This window comes from Pagrus major, chromosome 6 (genome assembly GCF_040436345.1).
Source record: "Pagrus major chromosome 6, Pma_NU_1.0".
Classification (NCBI taxonomy): Eukaryota; Metazoa; Chordata; class Actinopteri; order Spariformes; family Sparidae; genus Pagrus; species Pagrus major.
This window is the reverse complement of record NC_133220.1, coordinates 8,174,957-8,191,631: the sequence shown is the minus strand read 5'-3', so window position 1 is coordinate 8,191,631 and position 16,675 is coordinate 8,174,957. Positions and strand designations below refer to the sequence as shown.

The 16,675-nt window shown below is 39.8% G+C and overlaps 2 protein-coding genes across 3 annotated transcripts; one reads left to right on the top strand and one right to left on the bottom strand.

The window, feature by feature from the left end:
* Positions 1-1,145: 1,145 nt before the first annotated feature.
* Positions 1,146-7,080, top strand: c6h6orf89 (chromosome 6 C6orf89 homolog). Of its 2 annotated transcripts, none has more exons than XM_073468642.1 (8): positions 1,146-1,307; positions 2,906-3,184; positions 3,336-3,501; positions 3,633-3,781; positions 3,886-4,037; positions 4,129-4,264; positions 4,482-4,605; positions 4,968-7,080. In XM_073468642.1, exons 2-8 carry the CDS (start codon positions 2,996-2,998, stop codon positions 5,048-5,050), a joined length of 999 nt encoding a protein of 332 aa, XP_073324743.1. In that variant the 5' UTR covers positions 1,146-1,307; positions 2,906-2,995; the 3' UTR covers positions 5,051-7,080. The 2 variants fall into 2 exon arrangements, with proteins under 2 accessions (XP_073324743.1, XP_073324744.1); XM_073468643.1 differs by having other exon boundaries at positions 1,147-1,307; positions 2,918-3,184.
* A 799-nt stretch (positions 7,081-7,879) lies between these two features.
* LOC140998824 (DNA damage-regulated autophagy modulator protein 2-like) lies at positions 7,880-13,841 on the bottom strand. Its single transcript, XM_073469214.1, has 8 exons — positions 13,620-13,841; positions 11,770-11,949; positions 11,568-11,635; positions 11,339-11,481; positions 11,066-11,243; positions 9,405-9,487; positions 9,080-9,172; positions 7,880-8,731 (listed from the first exon to the last, which is right to left on the bottom strand). Exons 2-8 carry the CDS (start codon positions 11,898-11,900, stop codon positions 8,597-8,599), a joined length of 831 nt encoding a protein of 276 aa, XP_073325315.1. The 5' UTR covers positions 11,901-11,949; positions 13,620-13,841; the 3' UTR covers positions 7,880-8,596.
* Positions 13,842-16,675: the final 2,834 nt, after the last annotated feature.

Sequence of the window (16,675 nt, the reverse complement as noted above, 5' to 3'; positions counted from 1 at the left end):
TTCCATGCTGTAATACACTGTAATACATAATTGTCACAATAATTTGCAACATGTGTTCATTTAAATACTTGACGCAGAATATTTACAGCAATCGAATTACCTACAACAAATCATTTAATTATCACTTATTTTTGTCAATATGTCTGCAATGAATATTAACGCTTTCACATAAAACAAAGTTTCAAGGAAATCAAAATAATCCATCGAAAAAATATACAGTCAGAATATCTTAAAAAATGATGTTTCAGTTTCAAAACTATTAAGCAAAATCTGTGGCACTCACTTAAATGTGGCCAAATTCATTAAATGATTGATAAAAAGAAATATAGATATGATAGAATACAGAGAAGTAAAGTTTGGATGCAAAATTAAAAACTAGGGGAGATAGGATTTTTTTGAAAATAACATATTCTTTGTGCGGGTAAAAAAAATAATATTTATTCATATTAATTTGTTTACTGTAAACATTCTGCATGAACTATTAAATGAATAGATGTCGTTATTTATTAATCCTTTTGTTTATTTGGTCCTGCATAAGGGAGTCCCACAGATCTTATTAAATATTCCGTAGGAACTGAAAATCCCACTTTTTAAGATACTTTGACAGTATATTTCCCAAGTAGGATTGTTCTAATTTCCCTTGAAAATGTTTTATGTGAAAGTGTTAATATTCATTACAGACATGTCAACAGAAATAAGTGATAATTAAATGATTTATTGTTAGTAATTTCATTACCCTAAACATCAACATGCACAAAGTATTTCAATGAATACATATGGCAAGTTATCCTTGAGGTTTCTTGGATGTTCAGGTCAAATTTCCACCCAATCCAGTGAAAAATAAGAAATTGGTGAGGCTATTGATAACAAAAATGATTACATTTACCCTGTAAGGGCCAGATTTAAAAATCCATAACTAAAACAATATTTGGAGTACAGCTATAGGATTTAACAAGGTCTCATGAAGTTAATAGAAATGTTTACATTATTTTTTATTTCGAGAAAATCCCTGACATGAGCTGGGGAAACTCTGATATTCTGAATATTGTCCTGAACTGCGGGCGGCCATACTTACTTCTCACCAGGTGGTGGCGGTAATGCGCCAATTCAAACCGCGAATAGCAGAAGAAGAAGAAGAAGAAGAAGAAGAAGACGAAGAAGACGAAGAAGAGACGGTATCCGGGCTGTTTGTGGCAGCCATGCTAATTAACTAGCGAGCCATTTTCTTTAATTAAAAAATAGATTTAGTGAGGAACTTAGCGTCAGACAGAAGGGACCCCCGTCACAGCGGCGGACGTCACTTTAAGGTGAGACTTCAGTTGTTTTGTAGTTTTCTTTAAGCGATGTAAACTGAAGGTGTTGCAGCTAGCAAGCTCAAGCTAACGTGTCAGTGTCAGTGCCTCCACTAACGTTAAAGCACCGTGAGAGATTAAGAAAGTTAAAAGGTGCCATCTTACTGTTTTGTCGCCGAGTTTGTTGTGTTATTACATGTGGTTGACGATTTTAAACGTGTTTCCCATCTGCCTTTTCTGTCACTTAACGAAGCACGACGAGCATAAAACTAGTTTGATTTACTGAGTTCGTTAATTACTCTTTATAAAGACACGAGATGATACCTGGGAGTCCCTTAATGTCTCCATATGGACATATGGGAGTTTTTTTATTGTCTCTATGCAGCTAGATACGTGAGAGGTTTATTTTTGGTCTCTCTGTGGACACCTGAAGATTTGTTATTGTCTTTCTGTGGACACCAGAGAGTCCATACTGTCTCCTCTGTGTACACTGCCAAGGTCGACTTTGTTTACATGGCCCTACATGTTTAAAACTGTGTTTGCAGTCAGCTCACCCCAGGGTAAAGTGAGTTAAAGGTGCACTTGCAGTTTTGGGAAATACATTTTAATCAGAAGACAACGATCTTTATTGACTTTTTGTTAAAATTGTGCCCAAACAAACTTTCTTTGTGTTCAAACAAGATGACCTTAAAGGACAATACAATTTCATACTTATTTTACTTATTTTCCTCAGAGAACAGTTTGATAATTCAGTTATGGAAAACATAAATATATCTGAGTTTGTATCGTTACCTTATTAATGTTGTAAATTCTGAGTTTGAATTTCTTCTCCAAAACTACACAGTGCCCCTAACTACAAGTTAGTTTCACCAGTCAGTGAACAGGGCCTGAGCATCATTAATATTGCATTGGTAACCTGCAGTTTCTGATTTAGAAAGGTGGTAAATATTCCTACATAGCTTGTGTCTGTCTGTGTCTGTTTCTGTTACTTAAGGCTGACCTACAAATTAGAATAATATTTGTTTGCGGGCTGCACTAACAATTATTTTCATTGTTGATTAATCTGCCCAATATTTTTCACATTTAACTGTTTAGTCCATAAAATGTCAAAACATTGTGAAAAATGCTCATTACAATTTCCCAGGAGACAAAGTGATGTGTGTAAATTGCTTCTTTTGTCCAACCATTAGTCCTAAAGCCAAAGTTTCTTCAAAGAAATGATGAATGATAAAATCCTGACATTTGAGAAGCTGGAACTAGAAAATATATGGAGTTTAAATTCCTCTGGTCAGAAATCAGCAGACAGATACAGTTGTCATGTAAGTGAATCTAAAACATTTTAGAAAATATAAATACAGCTGCCCGTGTCATTTTATCTGAATGGTGCTATGACAGAAATAAAGACAAAAAAAGCATAATGTGATGCTAAATCTCGTCTGGCTGAAGCAAATCAGGCTATGACTGATAGTCAAGGAAATGAGGTGCGACAATATTATAGGCTATGTGGGTTGTGTGTTGCAATGTCATGATGCTCACCTGGACAAAACTTTAAATCATGTAAGTTATGATAGCTTGCTGGTTTTCAGTTCTGAAGTGGCAGTTTAATGTTTCAGATGACCTCATAGGTGACACCATGCTCCTGGAGCCCACAGCAGCTGAAGATCGACGCGTTTGACCAACAAGCTGCCGTCACTGCTGCCGTCATGGGAACGACGATGAGCGAGCCATGTATCTACGACAAGCTGTCCGAGAGCATTGACATCCTCCGCCAGTCGGGCTACCGCTACGGCATGTCGGAGAGGGAGATCGAGAAGTTCATCAAGCAGGTCCTGGAGACCAACGAGCCCAGGAGAGAGCCTCCACAGTTCCCTATCCTCAGGGCCACCATTAAGGTTATACCTTATTTCTTGTGCTTCAGCTGTGGAAATTCTGTTTTTATTTTTGTTTGTAGACCAGCTCAGCAAGAAAACTTTCACACTAAAGAGACAATATTTTTTTAAGATTTCCACTTGACTTACCCTGTTGTCCCTGTTGTCTCTGCAGTTTGTGGTGGCGGTTGGCTTTCTGCTGGTGGCAGTGCTGGCCTTCACGTACCCTCAGAGTGCCCCCCAGCTGGGTCTGGTCAACTTGGGCTGTTACAACTGGTCGTCTCCTCTTAGCCACGTCCGCCTGCTGTCACTGCCCATTGCCAAGAAGTACAACCTACAAGGTCTGAAGAATGATCACTCTCTCTGTCTTTCGGTTTAAAATTTCTCTCACAAACACACACCAACAGAGTTTTTCACTAATGAGAAAGCAGTATCTAAGGGATGAAAACATTACTGTGTGTGTGCTGCGCAGGTTTCCATGAATGGTGGAGTGCCGGCTCTCTCAGGCAGAACCTGGTCAACTGCTCGGGCTGTGCAGAGATCTCCTCGGTGCTGGAAGTCCCAGAGAGCCTCAGAGGGACTGTGACTCTGCGACGGGGCCCACAGCTCGTCCTGCTGAAGGTCAGAGGTCAACACAGACAGGGTCAGCCATTTGATCGGCCTCCCGTTCAGTCATTCCCTGTGTGTTCATACTGGTTTCTGTTTGTTCACGCTGGTCTGTGCAGGGTGGAGAGTCCCTCAGTGTGCAGCGGCAGCAGCTTGAGGAGCTCTATTTGGCACATTCAGGCTCCATGTCCATCCTGCTGGAGGACGACGACGGTCTGCAGAACCACAACCTCGGACTCCCACAAGGACCTGCAAACTTCACTCTGCTTTGGTACACATTCTTGTTAAAAGTACATCCCTAAAACCTTGGTACATGGACTGAGTGGCTTGATTATGACTGGTGATTGGGTGTTGTGTTGCAGGAGGTTCAGCTCAGGGACCAGGGAGAAGGTGTTGAGGTGGCTCTTCCCGAAGGCTGAGCTCTGCCCCCTGCTGGACAGTGCTGGGACTATCGTGCAGCGCTGCCTCGTCACCCACAGCACAAACTCCCAGAGCAAGGTGAGTTCACGTGTCCAGATGTCCTCAGACTGACAGGTCAGAGGACTAAACGGGAAACGGTGTTGCTGTTAGTGCAGATTGGTTGAAAGCTGAATAGGTGCAGTCATGTGCAGTTGTTAGGTGTTGTGTTTTGTAGCAGTTGTCTTGACCCTCAGTGGCGTTCACACAATTAACAATCATCTTCTTTTCTAACTTTGAGTTGTCGTCTGTGTTCCAGGGTGTCGGGGTGTTTGGCTGGCTGGTGGTGGGCGAGGGTCTTCCAACAGTTCGAGTTCTGCCTGTTCAACGCTGTCAGAAACACTGCAGCTCCTTCAACCTGTGGCTGACACCTGGAGACATGGGTAACACACCTACACACTTGTTTTTACACTTTTCGTTCTCAACAACTTCAGACAAATGAACTTATATATATATATAACACATAAGGTACTCGTGGATAACCACAGCAGACTGATTCTTTTATACAATTCAAAAATACATTTGTATGTTTTATGTGGAGACTTTGGTCTTTTGTTCACAAAATAGTTGTTTCAGTCTTTAGGAAATTATTAGTGAATTACTAACGCTGATGAGCATTTTTATACAATTTACTGTATCTGTTCTCCTGGACCATAAAACAGTTGAGTGTGACATGTGGCTGCTGAAGCTGTCCAGTCTGAACCCTCAGCTGATGGATTTTCTCTCTGACCTTTGACCTGTGCAGTGTACGCTGACCCTCGGTACTGGCAGATGGAGCTGTTCCCGGGCCGAGGCCAGAACATCATCTGTGATGGATCGGCCTTCTAACCTTCAGTGAAGGAGGACGCAGTTCAGGACTGTGATGTGCAGAGCGGCTGCGAATGTTTGACTTCCTGCTGAGGCGTTTTCAGAGCTCGTTGGCCTTTCTGTGGTCCCGTCCACTGATGCCTTAAACCCTCTGATCTTTATTCTGATGCCGCGCTGGTCTGATACTCCTCCCAGTGTCCTCAGAGAACTGGAAAACCACTGCACATATGACTTCAGGGGTCGAGGTCAGAGGATTGAGAAGTGACTTTTTGACTTGTTGTAAAACAGCATAATCGGTCTCTAAACTCTCTGCAGCTCTCAGATGTGCTGGATGTGCTCGTGCCATAGCTTCAAGCAGATCTCTAGCTATTAAAAATAATCTTGCTTGGAATCGTTGGGTGTGTTTCTCTTTCAGAAGGTAGTGAAACACTGTTGATTATCCTGGTGCCAGATCACTGATTCATGGTGAATGATGCCTGTATTCCTCTGTAAACAGTCAGTCTGAGCTTCACAGGTGGGATAACGAATCAGGTCACTACAGTAGATGAAATGTTTGCAGGTGTGCAGGTTGATGTAAGTCGACATATAGAAATAAGTCTTAAATCGCCACATTTCTTCAATCAACTTCAAGTAAACTGCTCCAACGAACTGCAGCTTCTGTGTCTGATGGAGACGATGTTGACTGGACGGATCGGTCACTGCGGTTTGGTTAGAACAAAACCCCCACACAGAACAAAGCTAACATGAACACGATGTCAGACTGAACAAAGTGGACATTCAGTCTGATTATCAGGGCACCTGCAGCTCTTGATGTTATGATTACGTGGTGGATTGTCTTCTTGCATTTATTCAACTTGTAACCGATTCTTTCTGCACTGCATCCTGGGAGCTTTTTAGGGATTTTAATAATTTTGTTGTCGGTTCTTGCTGTGGATGGTCACTACCTCCTGAAGGTGCCAGACACGCCTGCAGCTTCACCTTCTGCTCCTCATCTGCTTTTTTCCTGGTGTTAATGCGCCAGTTCACCCAATTAACACAAATAACGGTTTGTCTGTGGTGGAATCTGTCAAGAAAATTAAGTGCGACTAATATTTTTATAATCGCTTAATCCCCTCAGCCAACAACATCTGCTGGCACCAGCTTCTTTAATGTGAGGATTTGCTGCTCTGTTTCATTTGTGACTGTAAATGAAGAGTCTAGGATGTGAACTGTTTGGACAAAAGACGTAATTTAGAGACGTCACTTTGAGCTCTTGGAAGTTTTGCTGAAAATCTTTTAAAACTTCTTTTGGCATTTCAAAGACTAAATGATTTATCATGAAAATAATTGCCAGATAAGTTATATTTGCAAATAACTGTTAGTTGCAGCCCTGATCTAGACTGTTAACAGTTCTCATTGGGACTTATTGCAATTTTTCTGACGTACATTGTGATTTTAAATAATCTTTGAAATTGTGATTTGATTTTAATGAGATTTTTCAACAGATGAGTTTGAAATAGTTTGAAAACACGAGAAAATCTCAAAACCTGAACAAATAAAACCAAACGTGTCTGATTGGAGAGATCATACTTGGGAGGGAAATGTATTCTTGTAATTTGGGTGAACTGGCCCTTTAACACCCTCTTACTTCTCTGACCTAACACACATCCTTCATGTCGTTCATCAGGATCAGCTTCAGATTAATTTTTTTTTTAATTGTGATTTTACTCATTTAAACAGACAAAGCTGCTTCTCTAACTTCAGTGTTGTTATTTATTATGATTGTATGTATATATATGTTCAAGCCATTCATTTTAATAATGATGTGTTGTAATGTTATTATGCTTTGATCAGTACACAGGTGAACGTCACAGTGGAGGAGATACTTTGTGTGTAATCAGGGTTTCAATGGGTCGTTAAGATGTTAAATCAGTTTGCCAAAGTTGATGCCTGTCGAATCTGAGCGTTGAACAGATGCTCTGCCTCCCAAAAATCATCACCAGTTGGGAGCGATTGAACGCTTTGCATAGAAATGTCATAGTTTTATGAGACAATTAAAGCTTGTCATGTTATATGCGTCCATCTGTGTGGGATTTGTATTGGTTTTCATTTTTTAGTGCTATGAAGCAGAGTGCTGGACAATGAGGCTAATTTGTCAAAAAGTGTTGAAGTGGTTGTTTTACTGATCAGATGGTTTTAAAAACGACCTCAGGAACGTTTGGAGCACCAGAGAGAGAGAGAAACTGTTATTTGCTCCAGTTAATAAATCAACAAAGTTTAACCCATATTTTTTGACATGTCAAAGATAACATCACGTCGGCTCTTTGACTGTGTACTGACAATGTTTATAAATTAAAGTGAACAGTCTGATACAACATCCTGCTACAAGACGCCTGCAGGTCCATAAAAAAGTAAACACAGTTTTCTAATTATCAGGCCTTAATTAAATAATTTGACCTCCAGTATTTCTACAGTCATGATTACCTCTCAAGATGAAAATGACTCGACATCAGGGGAGGTTGAACGCTTCGGTAAGGCGACATTTTCTCATTATTTAACATTCATGTCACATACAGATCAGAATATGTGTTAATTTAAGTTGTTTCAGGTCAGAACCATCAGCAGCAGTGACCTGCTGGAAGCAGCTGATCAGAGAACAGTGGATGACAAACCTGAAGAACCAAAGCTCAATATTTACCTTTTACTCTCCTTTACATCAAACTCCTGGTAAAATCTTGAGCCACTAAATATTAAAAGAAGCTTCAGAGAATTCTCTACATTCTGAACTTTACTGTTAAACCATCGTTTATATGAAGAAATATTGATGAGTGCAGCTTTGAATCAAACTGAATTATTTAAATATCATGAATATGAATTTTAAACAAACAAGAAATTAATCTTTATTAGTCCCAACATGAATAATGTAAACAATGTACAGAAACAACTTGGGGTAAGAAGTTAAGCAGGTTCGGATCTGATTAACAATGTTTATTTGTAGATATGTTCTCAGTTAATGGACAGCAGGTACTGAAAAGTCTGAAGTCAGAATAATAGTGAAAATATTAAACAGCCCTTGACTGACAGGAAAATCAGCTGATCCAACAAACAAGTTTCCCCCTCAAAGTTTAATAATCTTAATAATTTTTTTTTTTTTAAACCATATGACCCCAGTGGGCTTCATAGACATGTGGAGGAATTTAAAACTGAAAGTAAAACACAGTGGAGCATTTTAAAATTTAATATCAACTATAAATGATATAAAGTGCAGCGCTGAACTTTACAAAGTCACTGAGATGGACTGATGCAGTTTGAGGATAAAAGGGCAAAGCTTCATATTTGAGTTTAAAAAAAATCTCCCTCTTCGCCCTTTAATTATCTGGTTATTTGGTTTTATGTGTACATGTCTTGATATTTCTGTCTCCATCCCAATACACTGCAGGGAGGAGAGAATATGTTTGTGTGCACTGGCCCTTTAAAGAGCCGCCGCCACAACATTTTAAAGAAAGCCCTCATAAAAATCTTAAAATGTGATTAGAAAACGTGGAAAATTGTCGTAAAAGCAGTTCTAGTGGGCCGTTCTGCCGCCGGTCACGTTCCTCCCGCCAGCAGTGGAGACGACTCGGAGGCTTCACGTCTGTTGTTGTGTGACGCTGCGACGCCCCCGTGTGCCCAGTCGTACAGGTGGCTGCTCTGCAGAACGGCTTCTGCTCGCAGGTTAATTTTCTACAGAGAAAAGAAAGAAACAACGCAAAGTTACACATACATGAGTTTAATCTCACTGCTTTTATAAACAGGGGTCGCAGGTTGGGAAACTAACAAAGCTCTGCACAAACCACAAAAGGGCAATTTCCCGAGATATCAAACTATCCTTTAAGTCATTAACTTACACCTACAGTACGTCTGTACTCAACAAATACAGATAAAACTCCTAATCTAACATCTTCTCTCCAGTGTTGATGATTCCTGTCGGTCAGATATTTTGTCGGGTCTTAGCGGTGAATAAAACAAACAAACCAAAACAAACAAAACATTCAACAGCGGCTGTGTGGGTGAAAAGATGAGGTGGAGTACCTGGAAATCTCTGATGTAGGTGAGGAAGAAGCTGATGAAGGAGAAGGCCAGAGACCACTCAGACACAGTGCTGATCATGTGAGCCGTGTAGCCCTGAAAAAGACAAAGAGACGAAACCTTAATCCTGATGTAATGATGCGAAGAGCTGCTTTACCAACATCAATACGTTTGTTACCAACCAAATTATGTAATTATTTTATTGTGTAACTGCTTGTGTTTAGAGAACATTTAACATCTGAGAAGTAATTCTTTCGGACTAAGCTTTCATAGTAGTATTAATATAAAAACATAAACAACACAGACGGGGAGACAGAGGGCTACTGACCGTCTCTCCAGGAATCCAGTGCAGTTTTTGAGGAACGTCCACTCCCCGCAGGCTGCTGTACATGATGACTGAAGATATGAACACTGGCAGGATGCTGTTAAGGATCACAGCTCTGCAACACGCCATTAATACAACAAGCAGCATGTAAGCAGTGTGTTATATACAGCTGATATCATACATGGATGTCTGTTATTGGTCATTATTTCTCCATATGATCTGTGTGCACATTGTTGGGGAGTACACCACAAAGTGTTTGGTATTTTCAAAATAATGTCACATGATTTGAAGGTATGGAGCAGTGGGACCAGCAGGTGACCTGTCCTGAAGGAGGCTCCCCATAACCTGAACCTAAACCATCCTCTAAGGCACATTAACTGTGGTGTTTGCTGTGTTGTAAACGAGCTGTAGTTAGTATTATCTCCTGAGCGATGCCCTAATTCAGTTCCAGTGACTCGTCTTTAAAGGAGGTGGAGAACAGTGGAAACAAAGGTAGAACCTGTGACAACGACTGCATGTTAAGTACCTGGTCAATAAGTTCCTGTACTGCAGTTAATATGCCTCTCCATCAATCTGTCCCCCTCCTACTGCAAGGAGAGTCCTTCCATAAATTAAGTGATATTGATGTTTAAATGGGAAAGAAAATCAATCGTAGCACAGCTGCTTCTATTATTGTCTGCCCCACAGCTGAACTGCACTGACCTCAGCTGTCCCAATGTTGCATATATCCTAATCTGGTTTATTAAAAGCAATGTGGAACCTGGAACCAAAGCCAGAGGTTCTTTAAAGTTCAGGTAACAGGAAGGAGGTTAAGTTCCTGTTCCTGACTCTCGTGATGCTGTCAAGTTACAGCCGGAGGTCGGAATTTCCCAGTCGAAATTTCCAACTTCCACTTCAAAGCGTTCCAGCTGCAAGAAGGCTAACGTAAACAAAAACGTGACAAACTGTTGTTCCTTTAGCGGATGTTCCCACGATTAAACCCTCAAAAGAAAAAACGAAACTGAGGAGGAAAAATGACACATGCTGCTACTGTCAGGTGATGTCAGACAGCAGCTTGTTTACGAGGTTGAATATGGATGGAGCGGCATTTCAAAGGTACTTTTTCCAGTTGGAGGTTGGAAATTTTCAAGTTCCCAAATTCATACTCAAGTAAAAGTAAAGATATCGTGTTAAAGTATTAGTTTGGTAAACATTAAAGTCACTCATATGAATAATACTCGAGTAAAAGTCTTCAAGTATCAAAAGTAACTTTCTGGCGCTACATGTACTTGAGTATCAGAAGCACAAGTAAATTAGATTTATTTATATGTATGTAAATACTGTTTACTATGGGCTGACCATTATTGAATCCAATAATAACCCACTCAGTGGGTTTTTTTGTAATCCAATTGCCAATAAGATAAATTAATTTAAAAACGCACTTGTAATGCATGTAATCTGTAAAGTAACTAGTAACTAAGGTTATCAAATAAATATAGTGGAGTAAAAGTACAATATTTGCCTCAAAATTGTAGTGGAGTGGAAGCAGAAAGTAGCAGAAAATGTAAATACTCAAGTAAAGTACCTCAAAATTGTACTTAAGTACAGCACTTGAGTAAATGTACTTAGTTACATTCCCTCACTGACTGCAGCATGTGTCCAGCTGTCACCCGGGTAAAGGATACTGCTGATGGTGCTGCAGAGCGTCCAGACTCCGATGCCGAGGCGGGCCAGGTAGATGCTCTTGCTGTGGATGTGAGGCTGCATGCGGAGCGAGAGCAGCGTCTGAGCCAGGATGTAGAGACCCCCGACCCCGAAGGTCAGTATCGCCCCCACCAGGTGCATGGAGAACAGTGTGGTCTTCTGCTCTGACACACACACACAGATTCACTGCTGACACGTTCGACACTTCACACACTGCACAGGCTGTGAACTGATCCGGGACCAGCAGCACTCACCTGGAAGTTGGCGACCACGCACATCCCGAAGGAGCTGATGAGGCCGAGCAGCAGCCCGAAGCGGTTCAGTCTGATGAGTTTGAGCTCGGTCTCACCTGTCAGAGCCTCCACCTGTTTGTAACGCACGTACACCGTGGCCATACCTGCAAACACACGATCACACCAATAAATCAGCCAAAATAATAAACGTCCAATAACCATATAAAAGATGGCGTTGTGTTTGTGTTACCTAAGAAGGCCGACACATCCAGCATGATGCCAAACACACACCTCTCCGGTGCCATCGTTCCTGTGTCGCTGCAACACACAACAACTTTCATTATAGAGAAATTTGACAAGCTGCTTTTATTCATTTCCGTCTTAAATCATGGACCAATAAGTGCGACAGGTGCATAGACCGTATAAAAAAAAGGCCGTGTGTGTGTCCAGACCTGATGTAAGGCACCAGAGGATCCACATGTCTCAGCACCACCGCTGTGATGTAAGCAAAGACGAAGGACGCCGCCGTCCAGACGACCAGCGCTGCGGGCAGGAAGCACAGACCCTGCTGGAACCACCACATGGTCGCCTCAATGTGTGTGTGTGTGTGTGCGCTGCTGGTTGACTCTGTCCTGTACACAACACACAAACACACACTGATATACAGTCGACAACGGTGATCATCATCTGTGCTGCTGCCGATTACTCTTGGGAATGTGCAATAAGTATAATAAATGAAAAATACATAGTCATGTTTTAATGTTGCTGTTACATTAATGTTTGTATAACTGGTAAGAAGCAATTTCTACATTTACAATCAAAGATTTTTATTGCACTCAAGACTTGGAATGATTAATTGGCTAATAAATCAACAATTTTAACAATTAAAGTCACTTATCAATAAAAAAAAAACAATCACATTACTCTTATTTTTCACTGTTAAATTTTATTTTGTTAACAGAATAAATATCAGCTCTTACGATCCTGGAAAAATCACACATTTTATTGACAGATGTTGAGCATTAAGTGTCTCATAATGAAGCAAACTTTCTCTTCCTCTCCATGTGTATGAACTGCATGTGAATATGAGGAAATTATTGATTCATATTTTGAATTTATTTATTTTCGGGTGTGAAGGAGTTTGAGGTGGATAGGATCACTTTGATAAAGCTGAAACCATTTAATCTACGTATTGACAGAAAACAATGAATTCAGACACTTTGAAGAAAAAGTGCCAAATAATGGCGGGTCTCTATTTTTCTTAAATGTTTAAACCTTTCTATGTTGTACTGTGGACTGAATACCTCTGGGGTTTGACTGATGATTGGACATTTGAAGATGTCAGCTTGGACTGTAGGAAGCTGTGTGGACATGTTTCACTATTTTCTGATATTTAATTTGATAAAGATGAAGGTTAAGGAACAAACATTATCATGATTATCTGTATCGAGCATCTGAATATCCTAAACAATCACACAACACCAGTTAAAACACCATCTATTGGAGTATTTGAGTATAAATCTGTCTGAAGACTGTGTGGGACTTGTATTGTTGATTTAAAGGTGCATTATGTAATTTTGAGGAAGACTTTTTAATCAGAAGAGAAAGATCTTCATTGACTGTTTTTTTTTTAAAATTCCTGAATAAACAAACTCATCTTAAAAGGACAACACAATTTCAAACTGTTTTACTGTGTTTATGTGTGGCGGACCCTGCCACCTTTCTAGCTTCAAACAGTGTTTCCTCTGACTACAGCTTGTTTATTCAGTTATGGAAAAAAATAAATATTTCTTTGAGTTTGTATTATTACCTCGTTAATATTGTAAGTATTAAAAGTCTGACTTGAATTCCTTCTCATAACTCCACAGTTACCCTGTTCTCAGTTCTCAGTTCTCATGTTCTCAGTGAGGAAGTGAAACTGAGAGTAACCACACCAAACTCCATTCAAAAATCTGACATTTTATGCTTTTTTCAAAAAGTAAAGCTTGGACATGTTGCGCAATAACATCAACTACTCGAAAAACTATCAGACACCAAACACTTCATGTTACGGCCAACAGTGAATAAATCAACAACACGTTTTTTTAAAAAGTATTGACATCACAAGCTTTTAGCTAACTATTAGCTAGCTAGCGTTAGCTGCACAAGATTGTCTTCCCGAGCCAATGTTAACATTACTTTTCAGCGTTTATGGTTTTTCTTTCGGACCACACAGCTGCTTGATTGAGGAAACACCGTCCCGTCATGTGAACCAGCCTCCCTGAGGAGAAAGTGGGTTTTATCTGATCATAATGACACTCACGTTATCCGCGTCCTCCAACGACCATAATCTCCTGCGGGACTCCTTAAATCACTTGTTTCCAAACCGGAGTCTGGTGTTCAGACCCCCCGTTAAATGTCACTAGTCCTCGGCGTGCAGCAGGAGTTGTGTGCCGCACTTCCATTCAGAAAAAAATAACTTTACGAGTTGTCACAGCGTCGTTGTAGTGGTTTGGTCAGGAGTGAAGCGCGCATGCGCAGATTAACAACAAGACAAGGAAGTGGAATCTCTGTGTCCTGAGTTCTGCCTCGCAGGTGAGTCTGGAGGAACAGCGCCACGTGTGGCCTCAGGTGAGACTGCAGGTAAGAGGCAGCACGTGAGTGGTAAAGCATAACTTAAAGCTCCAGTGTGTAGGACTTAGAGGCAGAGAGGGAATGTAATATTCAGAGTGCTGACAACGTTATGTTCAGTCTGTACAATAAGAAGAAAGAGATTCAGAAACATGATGATGAAACATGGTGGAGAACAGAGAGGATCCTCCATCCTCCATCCAAGTTTTGCACAAACCTGTTCAGTATTTTTGTGTAATCCGGCTGACAAACAAACCAATAAACAAACAGCTCCTTGGCAGGGTGAATTATGACATATCACATTGACTCAGTGTATTTGAAACGTACCATCCTGACACTCGAGATTCTCCATTTTAAACGTTGTTTTCAGCTGCATCATCAGTGTTTTTCTCCACAGACGAGGAGGATCAAGGACATGAATGGTAAAAACACAGAAGAAGAAAGCTGCGTCCAGGTGGGAGTATGAAATTTATTTGCACTGGTAGGTGGAGGAGAGATTGTCAGGTGATCTTTGTTTCCTGTTTATGTCTAAGAACACGCTGTTCTGCACACTGGTGATATACCTGAGCTTGGCAGTCTGGCCGACAGGAGACAAACTTTTACACAAGCTTCCCAGAGTCGAGACACACACACACAGTGACGACATGCACATCACAAGAGCGCTCTTCTCCGTACAAAACAATGGAAAACAAACGTGTTTAAGGCAAACTTTACTAGTAACAATGAGAGTTGACCTGACATCAGTAACTACGCACACATGAGCTGATGATGCTGAATCTCACAGAGTTATTATGAAAAGTTTCTCAGGTGTCAGGTTGTGGGTTATACAAAGAATCTCCGGCTATAGTACAAACTGTACAGCAGTATCGTACACATGCAGACGAGGAAGTCACTTCTTTTCCCATTTTCTCCAGAAACACTCAAACAGACACGACTGTACAGAGACTCCACTGCACAGAGTACAGATGAGACGTTCAGGGACCGTCTGTTTGACCTCAGTAACACTTTAAATGCGTCTGTAATCATTTACACCAGAGAGAATAAACCTTTAGTTATGTCAGCGTTAAGCTGTTCTTTAAAGGGTCAGTTCACACAAATCACAAACTTTAATTTCTCCACCAAACCTCAGTTAGTATTTAATGTGTACATTTAATAATAACATTTCTGCCTTCGAGCCAGATATAATTATGTGGATTGAATTTAGTTTGTGGTGCTCAAAGTACTCAACAAAACTATATTCTAATAATAATAGGATCATTTCTAAAATACTTACTTGATCCTTGAAATAATCATTAAATCACAAACTCAAATCTTTATTCTCAAGACTTTGTTTTTCTAAAACTTTGAACTTTTTCCTCTAAGTTTACATGATCAACTGTAAATACTCTGTAGTTTCTTCATTCTTATAATTTGACTCCTCTCTAAATATCATGTCAAATCTTAAAGATTAATTTGTTCCTCTTGACAGTTTGCCTTCTCAGAAACAACCCTTCCTTCCTAATATAATTATTCTTTTAAATACAGAAATGTTTTTTTTAATTTGGATTTTGTCCTCATATGTTTTAAACTATACTCTCAATATTTGAATATTCTCTCTCAAAATGTTTTTTTAAGGATTACCACTTTATTCTTGGAATACTGTTATTTTCAAAATATTGTCTGTGTTAACAAAACATTACTTTTATTTTCCCAAATTCCAGCGAGCTGATTCAGAACTTTCTTCTCAATATATTATACTTTATATTACAAATACTGAAACCATTTACTTGTAACCTCTTAATTTAATTACCTTTTCTTAAAAATTTAAACATTTGAGTTATGACTTTAAAAAAAACAAACTTTAATTTGATGATATGCAACCATTTTCTCAGAATATATAAAAAAAAATGTCTGTAAATCTCAGAATATTCTTAATATTTCTTTAATATTCCCTCATAAAGGGAATTCTGGTATTTTTAAACATGGGCCCTTTATTTACACGTTCTGGTGTGTAAATAATTCATACTCAGCTGGCAGTTGTGACACGGCTGAAGGTGAAAGTGTTATTTTAAGTGTCTGACAACATTACGGGAACAAATCCTACAGAGATGAACCTTTTTGTTGAATGATAAGATCGCTTGTGTAACCAGAAACACAAGTCTCATTCAAGGAGAAGTCTCGCTCTGAAATCCCACAAGAGGCAAGTCGTTGCAGGAACACGACGCTGGAAACATGAGTCAGAGTTGGAGAGAAGAATTTGGAGTTCATGTAGAGGATTTATTTGCAGAGTCATGGTGAGTATTAAACAGATCTGGACAATGTAGATGAGGCAACAGCTGAAACAACTCACCTCACAAGATTTCAGAACGCGACTTTACCGTGAAGAGACTTGTTTTTCTGGTTAAAAAGAGGATCTCACACTCTCACAAAAGGTCTCATCTTTTCTCTAATGTTGTCAGACACTTAGAATAACATCCTCATCATCTACTGGACCAAAACTTTTGGAAGGTATGAATTATTTACACACCAAAACATGCAAATATAAACGCCCTGGTTTAAAAAAATACCTGAAATTCCTCTTTAAGATATCACAAGACATTCAAGGACATATAAGTTTGTGAATTGTGTGAAGTTACCCTTTAAAGCTTTGTTTATAGAAATCAGACCAACAGTCTTTTTTCTCAGCAGCGTTCAGGTAAATGTAGTTTTATAATCAAACCATCCAGAACCTGAACTCATCCAGTTAAGACAGTGATGCTGCTCCGAAGC

What these genes read in the sequence shown, in the direction of transcription:
- c6h6orf89 (XM_073468642.1), top strand. Translation starts at nt 2,996, where the DNA reads ATGGGAACGACGATGAGCGAGCCATGTATCTACGACAAGCTGTCCGAG. An exon ending in CACAGCTCGTCCTGCTGAAG is followed by an intron (nt 3,782 to 3,885) that starts GTCAGAGGTCAA and finishes TGGTCTGTGCAG; the next exon opens with GGTGGAGAGTCCCTCAGTGT. An exon ending in GCAAACTTCACTCTGCTTTG is followed by an intron (nt 4,038 to 4,128) that starts GTACACATTCTT and finishes GTTGTGTTGCAG; the next exon opens with GAGGTTCAGCTCAGGGACCA.
- LOC140998824 (XM_073469214.1), bottom strand. Translation starts at nt 11,900, where the DNA reads ATGTGGTGGTTCCAGCAGGGTCTGTGCTTCCTGCCCGCAGCGCTGGTC. An exon ending in GGATGTGTCGGCCTTCTTAG is followed by an intron (nt 11,482 to 11,567) that starts GTAACACAAACA and finishes GTGTGTTTGCAG; the next exon opens with GTATGGCCACGGTGTACGTG. An exon ending in GCTCTGCAGCACCATCAGCA is followed by an intron (nt 9,488 to 11,065) that starts GTATCCTTTACC and finishes GCATCCTGCCAG; the next exon opens with TGTTCATATCTTCAGTCATC.